The 19,061-nt window shown below is 40.5% G+C and overlaps 2 protein-coding genes across 2 annotated transcripts; both read left to right on the plus strand.

Annotated features, from left to right (window-relative positions):
- Positions 1 to 470: 470 nt before the first annotated feature.
- Positions 471 to 14,951, plus strand: LOC119079206 (vacuolar protein sorting-associated protein 13-like; the record flags this gene model as incomplete). Its single annotated transcript, XM_037186992.1, has 35 exons — positions 471 to 557; positions 623 to 2,459; positions 2,522 to 2,699; positions 2,761 to 2,914; positions 2,976 to 3,114; positions 3,159 to 3,310; positions 3,368 to 3,608; positions 4,235 to 4,358; positions 4,425 to 4,686; positions 4,743 to 4,858; positions 4,918 to 5,028; positions 5,094 to 5,249; positions 5,307 to 5,549; positions 5,612 to 5,726; positions 5,781 to 5,935; positions 6,001 to 6,121; positions 7,635 to 7,706; positions 9,216 to 9,374; positions 9,435 to 9,582; positions 9,652 to 9,758; positions 9,826 to 9,978; positions 10,035 to 10,168; positions 10,230 to 10,455; positions 10,519 to 10,665; positions 10,731 to 10,915; positions 10,980 to 11,160; positions 11,233 to 11,687; positions 11,751 to 11,909; positions 11,970 to 12,233; positions 12,295 to 12,651; positions 12,709 to 12,836; positions 12,900 to 12,987; positions 13,073 to 13,120; positions 14,547 to 14,750; positions 14,805 to 14,951. Coding segments are annotated over 35 exons (7,544 nt in total), but the record flags the coding sequence as incomplete, so codon positions are not given.
- Positions 14,952 to 14,955: 4 nt separating this feature from the next.
- On the plus strand, positions 14,956 to 18,248 carry LOC119079207 (vacuolar protein sorting-associated protein 13-like). Its single transcript, XM_037186994.1, has 11 exons — positions 14,956 to 15,089; positions 15,158 to 15,306; positions 15,366 to 15,494; positions 15,559 to 15,679; positions 15,890 to 16,367; positions 16,440 to 16,612; positions 16,681 to 17,112; positions 17,169 to 17,269; positions 17,341 to 17,763; positions 17,833 to 18,103; positions 18,174 to 18,248. Exons 1-11 carry the CDS (start codon positions 15,024 to 15,026, stop codon positions 18,246 to 18,248), a joined length of 2,418 nt encoding a protein of 805 aa, XP_037042889.1. The 5' UTR covers positions 14,956 to 15,023.
- The last annotated feature ends 813 nt before the right edge of the window (positions 18,249 to 19,061 follow it).

Genomic DNA, 19,061 nt, shown 5'->3' on the forward strand with positions numbered 1-19,061 from the left:
CATTGCTTGTGATTCAAAAAAATATATCACACACTCGAGAGTGTTGATTAAAAAAAAGCTGTAATTGAACAAACGTCATGCTACTGGTTTTTTATGATTGGAATTCAATTGACTATGAAGTAGAATAAAACTTCGAATTTGGTTGAACAAAGACGAATGTATTGAAAAGGGGCCATTCACAGTCTATCATAAAAGCGTCATTTTTGGAATTTTCTCCGTTATTTTTGGTGTCCGCAGGAACTCTGAAATTCGTTATCTTCGCTTATTTTGTTAACAACCTTCAAACCTCATCCATTGCAGTTGAAAACCCAACCCTCAAATTATGTACTTTAGAAGATTAAAAGGGAAAAATTGAAACTAAAATATCGTCTAAAGAAGTAGAATGTACGACGGAGATATTCTGAAGCACTCCACCAGCAGTCAATGATGATATTTCAGGTTAAATGACTAATTGAGTTATCTATCAACAGGTGATGTCGTACTAAAAAACCTTCAACTTAAGCAGAGTGCTCTAAAAGAGTTAGATTTGCCTGTTCAAACCATCTATGGATGTCTAGGTAACTTTCATTTCGGGTAGTCTAGACATCTTGTCCACTATTCTAACCAAAATACTTTCTTCCAGGAAAATTGGTACTAAAAATACCCTGGAAAAACTTGTATAGCTTACCAGTTGTAGCTGACGTAGAAGATTTGTATTTGCTAGTCGCTCCGAATGCAGCCGTACCGTACAACGCTGAAAAGCAAGAAAAAGTCGATTGGGAAGCGAAAAAGGGCGAGTTAGTTAAGTTCGATGAAGCGAAAAAGCGCGAACAAGAAAAGGACAAACCGCAGGCAGATAAATCGTTCACTGAAAAATTAGTCGCACAAATCATCAACAATGTTCAAATTCACATCAAGAACGTTCACATCCGTTACGAAGATCGTACCACATCGTCAATACCGTTTTCGATGGGAATCACGCTTGGCACGTTGGAAGTTCACACGACGAATGCCGATTGGGAAAAGGCTTTCCTATCCGAAGCACTGAGCAAAGTGTTCAAAGTGGCGAAAATGGATGGACTGGCAATTTACATGAATTGCAATTCGAATTTATTCCAGAGCAGTTCGACTACCGAGTACACGGATCTGTTCATGAAAACAATTGCCACCAAAGAAGCCGTTCCCGAAAATTTCACATACGTTCTCGGACCCATCAATTCGATAGCAAAATTGAAATTGAACATGGAACCGCAACTGGATGGATTCGAAAGTCCTAAGGTCGATCTGTTCCTGGAAATGGAGAAATTAGCCGTTGGCATAACCAAGGCGCAATATCAAAATTTAATCGGTCTGGCTGATAGCATGAGTGCGATGTCACGCGGACTACCGTACAGACAATACCGACCCTACAACACCCCGTACCGCAAAAATGCAAAAGTTTGGTGGCATTTTTCGTACGAAAGCATTTTGGAGACGGAGGTGAGACGACGAAAAAAGTGTTGGTCCTGGTCGCATATGTTGCAGCATATACAGTTATGTAAGGAATATGCGGCAGCGTACCAAGCTAAAATTTCGGTTAAGACACCCACGGCTGCTCAGATCCAGCAATGCGAAGATTTGGAAAAGAAGCTGGACCTGTACAATATACTGCTGATTCGTAAGCGTGTGGATCTGGAGGTGAAAATATCTGACAAACAAAAGGCAGAAGCACCAAAGCCAACATCCTGGTTTGGCGGATGGTTCGGCGGTAACAAAGAAGACGTTACGAAGAAGAACGAAAGCGACGACATATTGCATCAATTCAAAACAGCCATGACTCCCGCTGAAAAAGCAAAATTGTTTGAGGCAATTGGCTACACCGAAGGCGTCACAGACACTGTGCTTCCGCTGGATTACGTTGCTATATCGATGGAATTCAAACTGAATTTGTTAGAGGTGTGCGTTCGCAACGAATCACCAGTCACTGATCCGAAGTCACCGTCAACATTCAACAATCAGACCGTACTGTCGCTTCAAGTGCAAGGTGTTAAGTGCGGCATCGACCAGCGGCCCGCGTCAAACGGACTTAAAGTTGATTTGAACTTGAAAGAATTCACCGTCTGCGGTTACAAACAGGAGGACCACCTGCCGGTCTTAGTGAAATCGAAGATCGGTGAATTGGTTGACGTGTCTCTGTTGAATGTTAAATTCGAGATGAATCCGTTGGACAAGCTCTGTGATCAACGGGTGAATGTTTCGGCCAGACCATTGGAAATAGCCTACGATGCTGAGACCATCATCCAATTGGTGCAGACATTTAAATTGCCGAATAACACCAACCTATCCGAATTGACTGATGCGGCTGCGGACAAAATTTCGAACATTAAAGAACGTTCTGCGACTGGCATACAGTACATGGTGGAGAAGCATACCCGTTTGGAGGTGATGATCTCTGTCATGCCTAACTATGTGCTGATTCCGTTCGGTGGCAAATACATACCGTGAGTGAACATTGTACCGGCTGAGTAGATTTGCAGGTTTTATTTTCCCCGATTTTCCGCAGAGACAAAGTCCAAGTCATGGTCATCAGTTTGGGTAAAATTTCGCTGAAATCAGTTCCGAATGACGATCGTAAAGATATATCGATGATGCATTCACTGCAATTTACCAATGAGGATATAATGAAGGAAGTTATGGACCAGGCGTATGACAAGTTTAGATTGGATATTGAAAATATTCAGGTAAGATCAACCCTTTCGCCTTAAGTCTTTCCATGTCACTGACTTCTTGCAATTCGTTCAGATTTTACTAGCCAAACCGACGGATGATTGGAAAGAGATTTTGTTGAGTGGCAGAGTTACCTCGATGCATATTTTAGAACCGATAGCAATGAACGTCTGTGCTGATATGTGTGTGGTTGATGATGATCCCCGTTTGCCGAAAACTCGCATTACCTGTAAGTGTTGAGCGATTTACTTCTATTGACAGAAGTTTTAGTAAAAAACACTTTTTTTCAGCGAAATTTCCGCATATTCGGTTGTCGGTTACTGAAGACAATGTACTGGATGCGCTGGCATTGATCACTAGTATTCCTTTCCCGGAAAATGAAGAAACTAAGCCGATGGCATTGAACAAGGTAAACCATCGAAAGTGGCTGTCTCGCGGAAGGGGAAATTTTAAATCGGAAAAATTGTTTGCAGGAAAGTGGATTCGTTGCATCGAGTAAATCCTTCATCCGATATCTCGACGAAAAAACAGTCCAGAAAACCGAAGAAACCGGAAGTGAAACACACCGATCTGTCGCAAGAGATCATCCAGTACACTGACTTGGAATTTTCCTTTGTCATGAACGGTTTGTGTCCTGATTCTTACCTAATGTAAGGCAAACTACTAATCGTTCCCATTGCAGAGCTTTCCGTCAACATTTACAAATCCAACAAACGAGATTTGGATTCAACCCCGACGTCACAATATCGAACGCCAACCGAAGAATTTCAAGATGATCAAAGTATGTCCGTCGCAAGTCATCGTTGCAGTGTGATGGAATCGGTTTTGAACGAAAGTAATCAGGAATTGAAGTTGTCGTTTCAAATCAAACAACTGGAAATGGGATTGGTTCAACGAACGTACGATATGAAGGTGTCCTTGAAGTAAGTCGTTACAGATTTTCATTTTTATAATCTCGTTCGAAGTTCACCGGGTGATTAAGTGGTGGCAGCAATTTATTTAAACAGTAGGAGTGCACGGTTACCATGACATGCGTTTCCATTCTTCGAACAACATTTTCCTAGAGAGTTGCGACCCATCGAGAGTAACCGCTAACCGTGACCTTATGATTTCTGGATAGTTTGAACACCTTGAGAGGTTTGAGTGACTCCTAGAGACTTATGGAGCCTTAAAGAGTAAAAAATTCCGAAGAGCTATCAATCCAACAGAGTTACGAGTTGACTAGAGATAGTATCTGCGAATGATCGAGAGCTGTAAATCACTACTTCTAACGGTGCAATGATTTCTTCAGTTTGATATACCGTCCGTAGCCATAACACTGCTAAAGAATTGAATTTTTCTTTGCTTATGAATCGAGTCTGGGTCTCACAATATCTTGGGAAGTAAGACAATTCAGGAATGGGCTCTCAGTCTCAGTCATATAGGTTAGAGTATGTGACAGGAGTCCGTATATAAGTCACATAGATTATGAGGCGCGACTAAGTAGGGACCTTCGAATAACCGACCTTTTTTCTGGCTGAAATTAATTAATTTGCCAAATTTCCTTCAGACTTGGAGCAATCGTAATGGATGAGTACCAGCACGTTGCGGGTGTTGAAAAAACAATCAGAATGATCGAGACACCTTGTTACGACGACCTATCTGGCTACTTGTTCTCACTTCAGTACACCAATGTAAGTCCAAGCAACCGGTAGACATCCTCACCACCACCATCTTCTGATTTATTGTTTCACACACAGGCCAACAAAGCATCACCGGAATTCACGACAAAGTACAAATCTGTCGAGCAACTCATTGAGATAAACTTTTCGGTTTTGATTTTGCGCCTGCATCAAGAAGGTTTGACCGAATTGCTGCAGATTGCCAACAATTTCCAGACTAAATTGGACAAAGTCTTAAATCCGCCTGGTAAAGACCGGATTGCCAGTGCTGGTGATCCGGTAGCGAACGTTCTAGCTACCATAGCCGAAGAGCCGACTGCTGTTCCGACGTCATCGAAAGGTTGTACAATTTGAGATACGATTTTGCCAGGTGTGGTAACGATTACTTTCTACCAGCAGCTTTGCGTAACATAGCCTCGTTGGTCGATTCGATTAAGATCAAACTCATCGCAAAAATGGAACGAGTTGCAATTCTCTTGGAAAATGAGCGACGAGCAATTGCTGATTTAAAGGTTGAGTCAAAATTACGGCCGATTCCGTTCGATTGTTCATTATTCACTTGATGTTACAGATTGAAAACTTAACAGCCGGTGTCGTAATGAAAACATCTTACACCGAAGTGTCCGTAAAGTTGCAAGACATAATCATCACTGACATGAATCCAGAAACCATTCATCCAACGGTTCGATCAAAATTCTCCTGACTTGTCCCGTAATTTTACCGATTTTCTTCTTCTGTTCTTTCCAGATCATTTCCGTTATCGGTGGCAATGCTATTGCATGCCAAATTGTTTTGTATAACCTTCACGAAACGTCCGTGTACAACTCGGATGACATGAAAATCGATGTGTCCATGGGCTGTGTCAAGATCATTTTTCTCAATTGGTTTGTTAACTCAGTTCTGGTATGTACTCTGTGAAACCCTTCCAACCGAGCCATTTTCAAACAATTTATTTTACAGAGCTTTTTGGACAATTTCCAAGCCGCCCAACGAGCCATCGCCGATGCTAGTGCTGCTGCAGCAGAAACAGCCAAACAAAACATGGTTGATGCATACGCCAACGCTACCAGAATGAGACTTAACATAAAGATCAAGGCGCCCATCATCATCGTGCCAGTTGATTCGAAATCATTGGAGGCGATCTCAATTGATTTGGGTTCGCTTAGCATCACCAACAACTGTTCTGAGATAGTTGGCTCAAGTGTAAGTAGGACTATAAAGGCTCAGTGAGATGTTTTGGTTGACTTTGCTGTTGTTGAAATTAGACGACGGACTCTGGTGCTGCTATACTCGATGAAATGAAGTTGGAGTTGACTGACATGAAAATATCGAAGATCGTAGTACTCAGCAGCGATGGTGCGCAGCGTACTGGTGATTTGGGTTAGTACGATCATTGCAATTGTTAAGCTTTTCTTTCAAGTTCTATTGAAACAGAATCGGACAGCGTGTACGGAATCCGCAAGGTAAACGACCATTCAAATATGCTCGATCCGACTAGCTTTGTGCTGATAATCAAGAGGAACTTATCAAGCTCTTGGTACAAAGAAATACCGGAAATGGATATCTCGGGACGACTGAAGAGCATAATCGTAAGTTCAACTTGTTGCATTACCAATCGTCGACGCTATAAACCGAATTCATTGACTTCACACAGCTCAATCTGATGGAAAGCGATTACAAAATGTTGATGATGATACTGGGCAAAAATATGTCGGAAGGATCGGATGAGCGGACTGCGATCGTTCAACCGGTAACACCAGAGAAAACGCCAAGCAGTAAGTATTTCTGCTGGATTGCTGTCCTTAATTGTTACATGTTATGAACGGAAGTTCTTGTAAATTTTCATTGATGGAATCACGTATGCCGTGTCACTTAAGTCAATAATGTTCATTCGATCAGCTGCACACTGTACAGTGATCTCTCCAAATTTCTTTAACTTCTGTACGGATCTGTTCCGAATTGTAAATGACGCTTTTCGATGTGTAAACGTAGTCCATGTATTACGTGTGCTATGTTCATTAGGTTCGATTTATGGTAACGCTGCAATGGATCTCAATATAAGAAAAAATTTCGATTTTTAATTCCTAAAATTACAATAGAATTCGGAGACTGAGGTTGCTTGGCCAGGCGAATTACTTATATTGCGAGGTTTCTCATTTCGACACGTTTTTGAGGATTTTTTACATGCAGAACGACAGTAAAGAGAAACAATACAATCGAAGGCATAGATGGATTCTTCTGACGCACTGGACACTTACACTGAAAGTACATGCAATTACCTTTCTAATGACACCCTATGTGACCATGTACGGTTTCGTGTACCGCAAGAAATATCTGTTTTCAGTATTTTTTCTGGTGAAAACTTCAACTGCACATACATATCTCAGTGTGGATGAATTTTAAACATAACAAGACGCTATTTGCCTCGAAAGTACATGCAATTACCTTTCTAATGACACCCCACGCGACCCTGTACAGCTTGTGTAACTGGAGAAATTTTGTAAGAAAATTGCATGTTTTCGGTTTTCGATCACCTCACACTAGCCACACAAGCTTCGAATAATTTTTTTGAAAGTGGTTTTGGTTTCTAGGGTCGAATACCTTACTGGACACATATAAAAAATTCCAATGGAAAATGCGTCCGATTTCGGTCTGCTGTTTTTCAGAAGAGTCCCTCATAGATTAGGTTATAATACCACAAGAAGTGGATGACCGTTCGAAATTAAGTGACACTTTAGGCCCTCTTGTAAAATATATCTTTTTGTGGCTTAAAGCCTCCTAATGTGTAAATCTGATGGCCTAAATTTAGCCCATACGATCATCAAGTTTAAAAGGACTGCAAAAAGGAACAATAAAATCGAAGGCGTGTGGTAGAACTACTACAAGAAGTCGACAAACATCCAAAAATAATTGGCATTTTCCACTCTCGTGTAAAACAACAACCTTATACATTGTGTCCCACCCAAGAGGCCCAGTTACATTAGTGTGGTAAAGTTCGGAAAAAGAATGTCAGTTGCCATCAATCGAAAGATTTCACTAGGTTCCATTTTTGGCCAACATTTCATTCATTTTATAAAAGCGATCGTAGTTTACTGGCACCGAAAGAGCAGACCACAAGACGAATCCGAAACTTATTTTACCTCTCAGGGACTCAACATTTATCCATCTGTGGATTTTTAAACTGAATTCGTAGGGCTAAATCAACTGAAAAAACCCCGGTCAATTCTCTGTACAAAACAAGCTTTTTAGTGCTCGATGTATGCTTAATTTACTTGAACCTTAATTTAGATAGTGCATCAACGAATACGAATGCTCAATTGCACGTCCTAAACGAAGCCGGAATTACTGGTCGTGATGGTGGTGAGTGCTTTTTCTCATTTCATGCTTTCTTTTAATTTGTGAAACATTTTACTTTAATATCATGTGTAAGTAAAAAAAATCATGGCTTGATGTTGTTGCTTCTGCAATGTATAAATATTTCATTTGTCATCTGTTATCGACAACGACAGCAAGAATAAACGACAAGCTCTGTCTCATGAGGTCTTATGTAGCAAAAATCATGTTCAAAACAAATGAAGTAAAAGATTTCTGAAATCAATCTATGAAAATTTTCGATTCAAATGAAGTAACAGATCAGATAGTAAAGCTGTTAATATGCTTGCTGTCTGTGACAGGTTAATAACAAGTTTCTTCTGCTGTTTAAAATGAAAAGGAAACTGCGTAACCAAGAGACGTAACAAAACAATTTTAACATAACCAATCTTCTCTGAAATTATTGTTGTGATCGTGCAGCATTTCCTGTCCTTGAGTTCAGATATTTTGAATCAATTGACCCAATTATTAACATTCAGTTTCGTTTATTGATTTTCTTTAACATTAATTTAATAAATGTGCGTAATACACACGACGTATATTGTATACTGTTTACAAAGAAGATATTTCGGTTATCGCTGCATACATAATGTAACATCTAGCATTTAACATATCTATTGTTAAGGAAAAGATGGTACGTTGTTTATGAAAAGGTTTGTGATGATGATCTGTAGCTAGGATTCTCCTATTCAGCAGAATGTATGGTAAAACTAAGGAAGTGCAAGATTTTCAATCCATATTTGGCGATAATTGAAACAAAAAAAAGGAATAGATTCAGTCGTTATGCCCGATACGTTCGTCGTTTGCAGAAGTTTTACCAATTTTCAATATAAATTTCGGACAAAAACTAGCTCGGCCGATCTTTAGTTGTTTGTATTCATGAAGTTAGTAAAATTACTCTAAGAGTTATCCGCTGAACCTTTGAAATTTGCATCTGAATATTGAGCTCATTCCTCCTCATAGGTACTGCAAACTTTGAACTTATTTTTCACGGTTTTGCGGGACACGTTTCAAAGTAAAAGTAAGTTATAATCACGTAACCCTCATAAATTTTTGCCGAAATATTTTGCTTTCTAAAAAAACCGATTCACGGTTTTTCGACAACCCAAACAAAAGGGCTAGTAATTTTTGCAATTTTGTTTCTGCCCTAAAGTCCCTAAGTTTTACGCAATTTTTATTTGACGATGCTTGATGAAAAGCAAACACAACAAGAATTAACCTGTTACAGACGACTGTCATCTGTTATCGACAACGACAGCAAGAGAACGACAAGCTCTGACTGATGAGGTCTTATATAGCAAAAAGCATGTTCAAAACAAATGAAGTAAAATCAAATGAAGTAATAGATCAGATAGTAAAACTGTTAATATGCTTGCCGTCTGTGACAGGTTGAAAAGGAAGACGAACACAACGTCCAACATGAATTGATTGCATAATTTTAACATACCGAGAACATTGTGGTAGCACAAAAGTAACAATTTGATCTCATTCACACAGAATCATCGGCATGGGATTCGTTAGCTAAAAAGACCGCCGATACGAAACCATTCGGTCTTGACATTGCTTCGTTGAAACCGGGAAGTCCGACGCAGGCCGTAAATATATTTTTGAAATTCGCTTTTCAAATGGACAGCATAATTCTGAACCTGTTCACTGGTAATGAATATACATTGGTCTCCATTGACTTATTAAGACTAACGTTAAACATCTCTCTAGATCAAAACGAAGGCCTTGCAACATTCGGCATACATTTCCTTTCATTGAAGGGGACCAAGCTGGTCGATGAATCTCTTAGTGCGTCCATTGTTTTGTGTGACGTTCAGCTCGATGATACTCGACCGGACCGACAGAACTATATTACTAAGTATGCTTCAGCATTTTCCGTAGTACAACTGATTACTCGTTGCGAATAATGTCTTTCCCATTTCGATAGATACATGAAGAAACGCGATTCGGCAGCCCACACCCATGATGATACCTCAAAACCAGATACCTCAATGGTGGACATAGTTGTTCGCATCACTCAAAACGAGATGTTCGGTTAGAATAAAGCAACAATCGGGAGTGTTGGAATCGGTTGAAACTTTTCATTTTTTCTATCTTCCAGTGAACCTCAAAGTGTCTAGCTTCGACCTGATCTTATGTTTGGAATATCTAATGAAAATCTTGCAGTTTGTTTCTGTACCTGAAGATGAGTCTGCACCTAAGGCCATCGCACCCGGTCCGGCGACAACAGCACCAACAACAGCGGTGTCGAAAAGTAATTTTGAATTTTTCGTTCACTTTATAGATTGAATTACATTGACGAAATTACAGAAACTGTTGCAGAACCTGCAGATGTATCGACAGCTCCAAACAAACAGATGACGGTACTGTTACGAGTCGATCAGCCGGATATTATTTTGGTAGAAAAAATGGATGACATCAACTGTTTGGCGTTGATTTTGAATGTAAGTCAACTCTGACCCAAGGCGCCTCGCGAATTTTACAAAAAAAAACTTTTCCTTTAAGACTCAAATTGAATTGCGATTACGCATCCAAGACGACAAACAAAATATCAAGGGCGACATATCCGATCTGAAATTCTACATCTGCGAATTTAATCCTGCCAGACGAGAGGCAACCAAACATTTTATTTTGCAGCCATGCCAGATTGCTCTGCATGGTAATACGCCCGAAGAGAGAGGAATGAACATTAGTCTGACAACGAGTGACATTCGAGTCAATATTTCACCAGGTATACTAGCCCTACTGTCGTACTATTGTAGGAGATTGCTCTGCTAATAGTAACTCTTCACAGCAATTATTGAACTTTTGAACAAGACATTGACTACTCTGACCGGAAGTGAAGCCAAGAATGATGAAACTTTGGTGGAAATGACGGACTACAGCGACCTTTGGGATGTAAAAACGTACAAAGATGCCGACTATTGGTTTATGAAAGTTGGTAAGCGAATTCAACCGAATAAAATTCTTTTCTAAAAACCAAAGGTAACAAATCTTGAACTACAGACGATGCCGAGGATGTTCTAAAGACATTGGATCTAGTTGAAGTAAAGGAACATTTACCAGAAGTGTGTATTGTAGAAGTACCGTCCATCGTTTTGGTTATTGAAACGGGTTTGGGCTACTACACGTATCCGATGTTAGTAATCGAAACCAAAATGAATGCCCAAGTGAGAGATTGGAGCTCAGAGGTAAGTGGAGACATTCAGACGTTGCAGTTGTACTTTAACCTTAAATTTCCATTGATCTCCACAGATTTCCATTGAAAGTTCAATGACCCTTGGAATGGCTTACTACAACAGTTCCATGGCGGTATGGGAACCAATTATCGAACCGAATGAACGGGAAAAATCAAATGGATTGTCTGAATACGGTCCATGGGAACTCAATTTTAGTTTGAAAATCGAAAAGAATTTGGATGACAATACGGGTCAAGGTAAGCGAAATCTGTCGCATCGTCTCGTAACTCCCTCGAGTGACCCCAGTTTTGTCTCTTTCGTTTTTTCAGTCGAACCAAAAACAAAAATCTCAGTCTCATCGTCGGATACGTTGGAAATGTCCGTCACGAAAACGTGTCTCGACGTTCTACAAGATCTTGGAAATGCATTTTCTCAGGCTATTCGTCCGGAAGGCTTGCACAAACCGGATATTGTAGCGCCGTACATTGTCGAAAATGATACCGGCTTCGATGTTACGTTGAATCTCAAACGAGGAGCATTTTTCTTGCACACCTCGCATCTTCCGACTGGTACTGGCAATGAAGAAGTCGTAAGAAGTGGCGTCGTTTTTAAGTCATCGACGACCAATGGAACTGAACTGAGTCCGGAAGAAGTGACAACATGCAAAATTTCGCCAGGAGCTAAAGCTTATCTGCAGGGAAAGAAGGAGGATTCAATGAATGCGATCAGTGCGTTTAGTTCGCTGAACAAGGATAGTCAAAACGACATGTTCTTACACGTACAGGTACGGGCGGATTAACATAATCGAATTGATTCGCTCTGTTTGATTGTTTTGTTTTAACATCAGATTGGTGACATCGATAAAGAGGTTACGCTGCCTATACATAAGGCCGATCGACGATACTTTCCACTGTATCGGGATACGAAACAGGAACCTTGGGGAATACTGTCAAATGTGAAAACTGAGTACGGCAGTAAAGTCATCACCATCAGCGGTGTACTTAAGGTAAATGATTTTACCCTCAAGGAGCACGATGACACGACGACTAACATGTTTATCCTTCAGATACAAAACCACTTTTCAACCACGGTCAACGTATTCCGAATGCGTGACGGAATCTTCCACGATATTGGCCAAGTTGCACCCGGTTCTAGCTACAATGTACCTCTACACGCGTTATATGCCGCGCACAAGGAACTGTACTTTTCGATAGCCGGATATAAAACATCGGTTCAAGGAATCAACTGGAAAGATTGTCCCAGCGACTTTAAGTACACAAAATACCTGCAATGTGACCCAATGGACACATTCGAACCATTTTATATAACGGTAAATTTCACTAGCCTTATTGGAAGAGCAGGACGTGCAGAGGCTCGGCTTTATTTTTCAGGCAATCCGAGAACGCGAAGAAGTTTACCATGAAGTGACATCTAAAGTAACGATGCTAAGTGCGTGCTATGTGGTTCACTTGAAGCCACCACTCTATTTGCGGAACGCTTTACCCATCGATATTAGTATATCAGTTGCTGGTTGCTCGGTAGCCAACACCGACGATGTAACCGAAGCCAAAGAAGTGTCACAAGTCGATGGATCCCCGGTTAAGAAAAATGTCGGCCTGGAACTTTCGCCAAGAGATGACTTTTTGGACTATGGCGAAAAAGTGGTTAAACCCGGCGATGTACTTCATCTGCCAACGGTTAAGACAACCGTCAAAGAAGGTGACAATAAGAGTTATCTCGTTGCAAGGGTGAGACTTTGATGCTAAACCGAAAAAGAGTTTGGACTCAATGTCGTGTCCTTTCAGCTCATTCAATATTTGGAAAAAGATTGGTCCTGCACCACTGAAATACCGTCTGTTCCATCTGAGTTTGCCGTCTGGACATTCTCCTCATATGATTCAGTGGATAAAATGACTCTTGACTTGGGTGTTAAGTACGTTTAGCTGTTGATTGTCAACTCGACTTTCATTTTATTTCAAATTCAATTTCCCCTCAGGTTCGAAAATCGTTATGGCAGCCTTCAGTTAACGGTGTATTGTCCGTACTGGATGATCAACAAAACCGGTCTCCTTTTGAGCTATCGCGTAAGTAAATAAGTCTAAGACAATCAAACTAACGACTGGAATAGCTTTGAACTAACATTTTAAAAATTACGTTAACAACCGCTAGAAGTCACGAAAAACCGAAAAACATGAACTCTCTGGTTCACCTGCTAAGGTACTGGCCATTCTTGTGTCTTTTGTCGTAAATTTTAGCAATTTTGAGGGCGATTTTTGATTCAATTTAAGACTTGTATCAAGGAGAGCCTTTCGCTGTATTCCTTCATTTGCTTCCACCAATTTTTTTTTCGCTCATTTTCAACCTTTCAGAAACGGTTAGGGATATGTTATCGACAAGTCCTGAACTCAGGATGATATTGTCCTGATAAATGTGAAAATGAATGTTTTAAGAGTGATATCGCCAAATCTTCAGGTGATTTTTTTAACTTTGGAAACAAGCGGTCTCCGATTTTAATGAGTGATAGCTCGTTGAATTCGTCTTTCAATTCTAGGAAACACGTGTCTTTCACTTTTTCTTTAAAAAAATTGTTTTCTTTGAAAAGCGCTCAAAAGTGAAGACATGTCAGAGGGTACCGAAAACAGTTTTTCGGCAATAACTCAAAAAAAAATTATTTTAAATTGTTGTAATGTTGTACGATTGTCGGCCTTGAAAAGACCTACAGGTGGAGTATACGCACCGCTCAGTGCTAGTTGATCCACTAGAGTTATGACTAGAAATATAGTGAATGTTCGGAGAGTCCGCCTTTTCTGCAGCTTCGATGTACCACGGAACTGATTATGGGGTGTTGTAGGAAAGAAGGAAAAAATCTACATTTTGGCACCAACTTTTTTTTCAAGACTTCTGTAGGCTTGCAGCCCAAAAGTACTGGGTTCATTTATATGTGCAACGATAGTGGGTGAGGCCAGCTACAACACCCCATACTCAGTTCCGTGGTACATCGAAGCTGCAGAGAAGGCGGACTCTCCGAACATTCACTATATTTCTAGTCATAACTCTAGTGGATCAACTAGCACCAAGCGGTGCGTATACTCTACCTGTAGGTCTTTTCAAGGCCGACAATCGTACAACATTACAACCATTTAAAATAATTTTTTCTTGAGTTATTGCCGAAAAACTGTTTTCGGTACCCTCTGGCATGTCTTCACTTTTGAGCGCTTTTCACAGAAAACAAATTTTTTTAAGAAAAAGTGAAAGACACGTGTTTCCTAGAATTGGAAGACGAATCCAACGAGCTATCACTCATTAAAACCGGAGACCGCTTGTTTCCCAATCACCTGAAGATTCGGCGATATCACTCTTAACAAATGAAGTAAAAGAATTTGCAGCATTCACTGGGCGATACTTTAAACAAATGAAGTAAAAGATTTAAACAACTGACCGTTTCTTAAAGGGTTAACGAAGGTGACGATACTTAGAATAGCTTGCAAATTAGTTTAGTCGTCTTCGTGGAAATTTGTGTCCTAACAATTTTAGTCGACTTTATCGACTCACTTACCTGTACTGGTGATCCATTTTTAATTTCCCAATTTGTTTGAATGAAAGTATTTCTTGTCATTTTACTCAATAAATCCAATCCAACCAGGCCAGCGACGAAAATGTCAACGTTCTCTACCATCCTCCCGAATGGGAAGGACCGATTCTATTCTCCTTCCGCGAAAAGGTCTTTTTCGGAAAGAAACGTGCATCCGTCCGAGTCGAATCCGGAGAATGGAGCGATCGTTTTGCCTTGGACGCGGCTGGATCTACTGGCGTTGTGGAATGCAAATCGAATGAGATGATCTATGAGGTATGAACGCTTCACATTTTTCGTAGATTTATTCGCTAAACAGTTGGGTTACAGATTGCCGTGCACAATACACTGACGCACAACTCGTTGACGAAACAAATCATGTTCATTCCGATGTATGTGATGATGAACAAAGCCCCATTTACGATCGAAGTACAGGAGGATCGACGAACCTGGCGATCCGTGGATTAGAAGTGCCCTCAAGATCAATGTGTTCCACTATGGCCAAAGACTGACTCCAGCAAATTGTTGCGTGTCAAATCCAAAGACGACATGAATTTGTCCTGCCCGTTCCGATTCAATGAGGTGCAGTGTAGTTTGCTCCGATTCAATAACAAGGTATGTCGTCGAAGTCAAGCCATTACTGTGTACCTGTGAGTGAATTAATGAATTTTGAATCCTTCCAGTATGGTGGAATAAATGTCGATGTTCAAGTGACCGAAGGAGGTGTTTACATTACATTTATGCAGTACCATGCTGGCGATGCTCCAGCTCTAATCATTAATCACACAAATCATCCTATCAGTTTCCGGGAAAAAGGAAATGTTAACGAAAGGTGCGCTTGCTTCCATTACCATTTTCCATTCAAACTTTTTAAACGAATTTGTCGCACAGATCTCTCAATCCATCCGAAAAGATTCTCTACACATGGACTGATCCGGCTGGCGATCGAATTTTGTTATTTAACGACGGTGACAAGCACATTGAAAATGACTTACGTCGCGATGGAGTCGCTCCGTACCAGTAATTTTGAATAATTTTTTCCCTTGCTGATCGCAACATTCCAATGAGCTTTTATTTTACACAGAAATTGTCAGGACGAGAAATGTTTTTGGGCATCGTTCTTGGATGGAACGCAAAGGGTGCTGCTGTTTACCAACGATGAATACATTGCAACTGAAACGCAGAGCGTCAACCAATTGGAAAAGGTAGGTGGAAATGATGTGCAGCAGGTAGACGATTCGTACGGACTAGCAATCCAGTGCGGTTCGTTTGCTTCGCTAAGTCTCGTTGTCTTGATACCTCGAATGGATAAAAGAGACTGGTGTTCTCCCTACGCTTGACTTGACTATTACGTGCATCGGATAAAGTATTTCCCCTGTGGCACAGCCTAACCAATTCATTTTCCCAAAATTCAGGTGACCCAAGAAATCGAAGTTGACATTCATGGTATCGGATTGTCGCTGGTCAATAATTTGAAGCAATGCGACATCATGTACATCGGTATCGCCAGTTCGGGTGTAATTTGGGAGGAGAAGAAGAAGAACAAATATTTCAAACAGATGAAAATCCAAGAGGTTCAGAACATGGAAAGTAAATTTCAGGAATACTTACGCGACAGACAGGTTGGATCACCGCCAAATAAACAATACCATTTGGATGGCGCTGGCAAAATTCGAATCGATTTCGACGAAATGAAATTGTACAAATCGAATCCGCGTGAAATTCAACGCATGTTCTATCCGGGCCTGTGGATCAAAATGAACTCATCTCCATATCAAAAGCAAATTCATGCGAAAATCAATCGAATACAAATTGACAATCAATTGGCTGATTGTATATTCCCGGTGGTGTTGGCACCTGTGCCACCGCCGAAAAGTGTTGCCGCTACAACTGGTGCGTTCATAATTTGTTGATTGATTGGGAAAATGGCAATTTGAAATTAATTAACAATTTCGATTCGATTAGCGCTGAAACCGTTCGTGGAGTGCAGTATTGTGGAACGAATCATTCCCCATTCGGATGTTAAACAATTCAAATACCTTACGATGCTGATACAAGAGTTTCACGTTAAAGTCGACTTGTTGTTCATCAATGAAATCGTGGAAATGGTTAGCACGGACTTGACGGACGAGGAATCGGTAAGTTGCATAGCTCTTTACCACTGCTCTCTACCATCATTTCTGACCACATAAATCGCACCAAATAGCGCCAGAAATTCGCCGACGATATTCAACGCCAAAAGGAACCTCTGTCGGCTCTCGTTCTGACCCATTCGTCTCAAGAGCAAAAGAACTTCTACGATCAACTGCATTTGGGTCCATTGAAAATTCACATTTCCTTCTCAATGGCTGGCTTGGAGCCAGGAGCTCTACCTGGTGTATTGTCAACAATTCTGCAAGGTGTTGGTGTCACTCTTACTGACATCAATGACATCGTCTTCAGACTGTCGTTTTTCGATCGACAATACACCTTCTTTACTCAACGACAATTGACGTCGGAAATCGTGAACCATTATGCTGGGCAGGCGGTTAAACAAGCTTATGTACTGATATTAGGATTGGATGTTATTGGAAATCCTTACGGATTGGTTGTTGGACTAACGAAGGGTGTCGAAGATCTGTTTTATGAACCGTTCCAGGTAACACTGGCATTTGTAAGTTCAGTTCGGACATTATAACAATTAAATGTTCTCAGGGAGCCGTTCAAGGACCGCAAGAATTTGCTGAAGGCTTGGTGCTTGGTGTCAAATCGCTATTTGGCCATACAGTTGGTGGTGCAGCTGGAGCTGTCTCCAAGTATATATTCAATTATATTCAATTAATTGCTCTGGTGTTGCACGTCAATACTGAATCAAAAAATGTTTCAGAATCACCGGCGCAATGGGCAAAGGTCTGGCAGCGCTGACCTTCGACAAAGAGTATCAGAAGAAACGCCGTGAACAACTCAACAAGAAACCAGCTAATTTACAGGAAGGCATTGCACGGAGTGGAAAGGGACTCGTCATGGGTGTCGTCGATGGTGTAACCGGCGTATTTACGAAACCGATCAGTGGAGCCAAGGCAGATGGAGTCGAAGGTTTCTTCAAAGGCTTGGGTCAAGGTGCCGTCGGTTTGTTGGCCCGACCGACAACTGGTATCGTTGACTTTGCCAGCGGTAGTTTCGATGCCGTTAAACGAGCTGCTGAAATGTCTGAGGATGTGAATCGGTTACGTGCTCCTCGTTTCTTACACTCTGACGGAATATTGAGACCATTTTGTGTTCGTGAAGCTGAAGGAAATAAATTGTTGAAGTGAGTTGACTCGAAAATGTGTTCGGGAAGCGTGAACTGCAACTTCATGTTTTGAAATTTTAATTGCAGAGAAATCGAAAAGGGAAAATACGCCAACAGTGACACCTTCGCTCATTATGAAGTGATAATTGAAAAACGGGACGTTCTTCTGCTGTCAGACCATCGCATTTTATATTGCGTGAAGAATGACATATTTGGTGGTTGGCAGGTAAAACGAAGAATCTGTCAAGCGTCCAAATCAAACTCAAAATTTTACGATAATTTTCTAGGGAATGGACCTATCGTTGGCCCGAAATCACTTCCATTAAAGCGACTGAACGTGGCGTCCAAATCGTTATCGGTGAAAAAACCAAAAAGATGTTCGGCGTCTTTGGTCCAGTGATCAGTTGAAGAAATTGATATTAATCCAGCAACGAGCAAAACGTGACAATCTCACCATTATCATGGATGCGTTGAAGCAAAAGAGCGCCTTATCAGACAAATGAACTTTTGAATTTTGTTAATTTTTTTCTTTCATATGATAATCGCTTTGTGTTGAAAATGTTTGCACTTCCTTTGTACTCACCAGATTTAGAGAAATTCAAATCTAAAATGTCGAAAATTTATTGCGAATAAAAGTTCTACCTCAATTGGACGAAAAAGTTTTAAGAAAATTTTCATCTGATAACGACGACAAAGATAATTACAAGCTCTCGGTAATATGGTCCTTTTATAGTAAAATGCATGTTAAACAAAATTGAAGTACAAGATTTGAAATCAAGCCGATTAAAATACTTTGATCGATGGAAGTAATAGATCCGATAATATACTGGACATATGCTTGTATGACAGGCTAAATGCTGTTGGACTGATGCTTTCAATATTTGCGAGATATTTTTTTACAAATTTTATTTCTGTTTTTGTTCCCTTTTTCAAACTAATTTTTTACCTAAGATGTTTAACACCCACTTGCTTTTTCTAAAAAATAAAAAGAATTGAAATTAACAGAAAATTTGTTTTGTTGCATTCTGCCAGAACCAATCGGTTGGTAACGATTAATTTTTCCGACGGTAGCCTCCACCTGTACTCACAGTTCACAAACTGTAAGCACGGTCATTGAGCATTTAAATTTACAGCACAATCTTTATCAAATTTGTTCGTCCGCTCAAAATTTTCTTCTACACAAAAAGGCAGCTCCCATTTTTAGCCCCGTACGAAGTACAAAGGGGCTTATAGGATTACGATGCCGTGTGTAATTGATGGAATCGAAGCAGACGGTAAGGGCAAAGTGTTTGCCTATGTTCATAGATGACGAATCT

Source organism: Bradysia coprophila, unplaced genomic scaffold (assembly GCF_014529535.1).
Source record: "Bradysia coprophila strain Holo2 unplaced genomic scaffold, BU_Bcop_v1 contig_307, whole genome shotgun sequence".
In the NCBI taxonomy this organism is placed as follows: Eukaryota; Metazoa; Arthropoda; class Insecta; order Diptera; family Sciaridae; genus Bradysia; species Bradysia coprophila.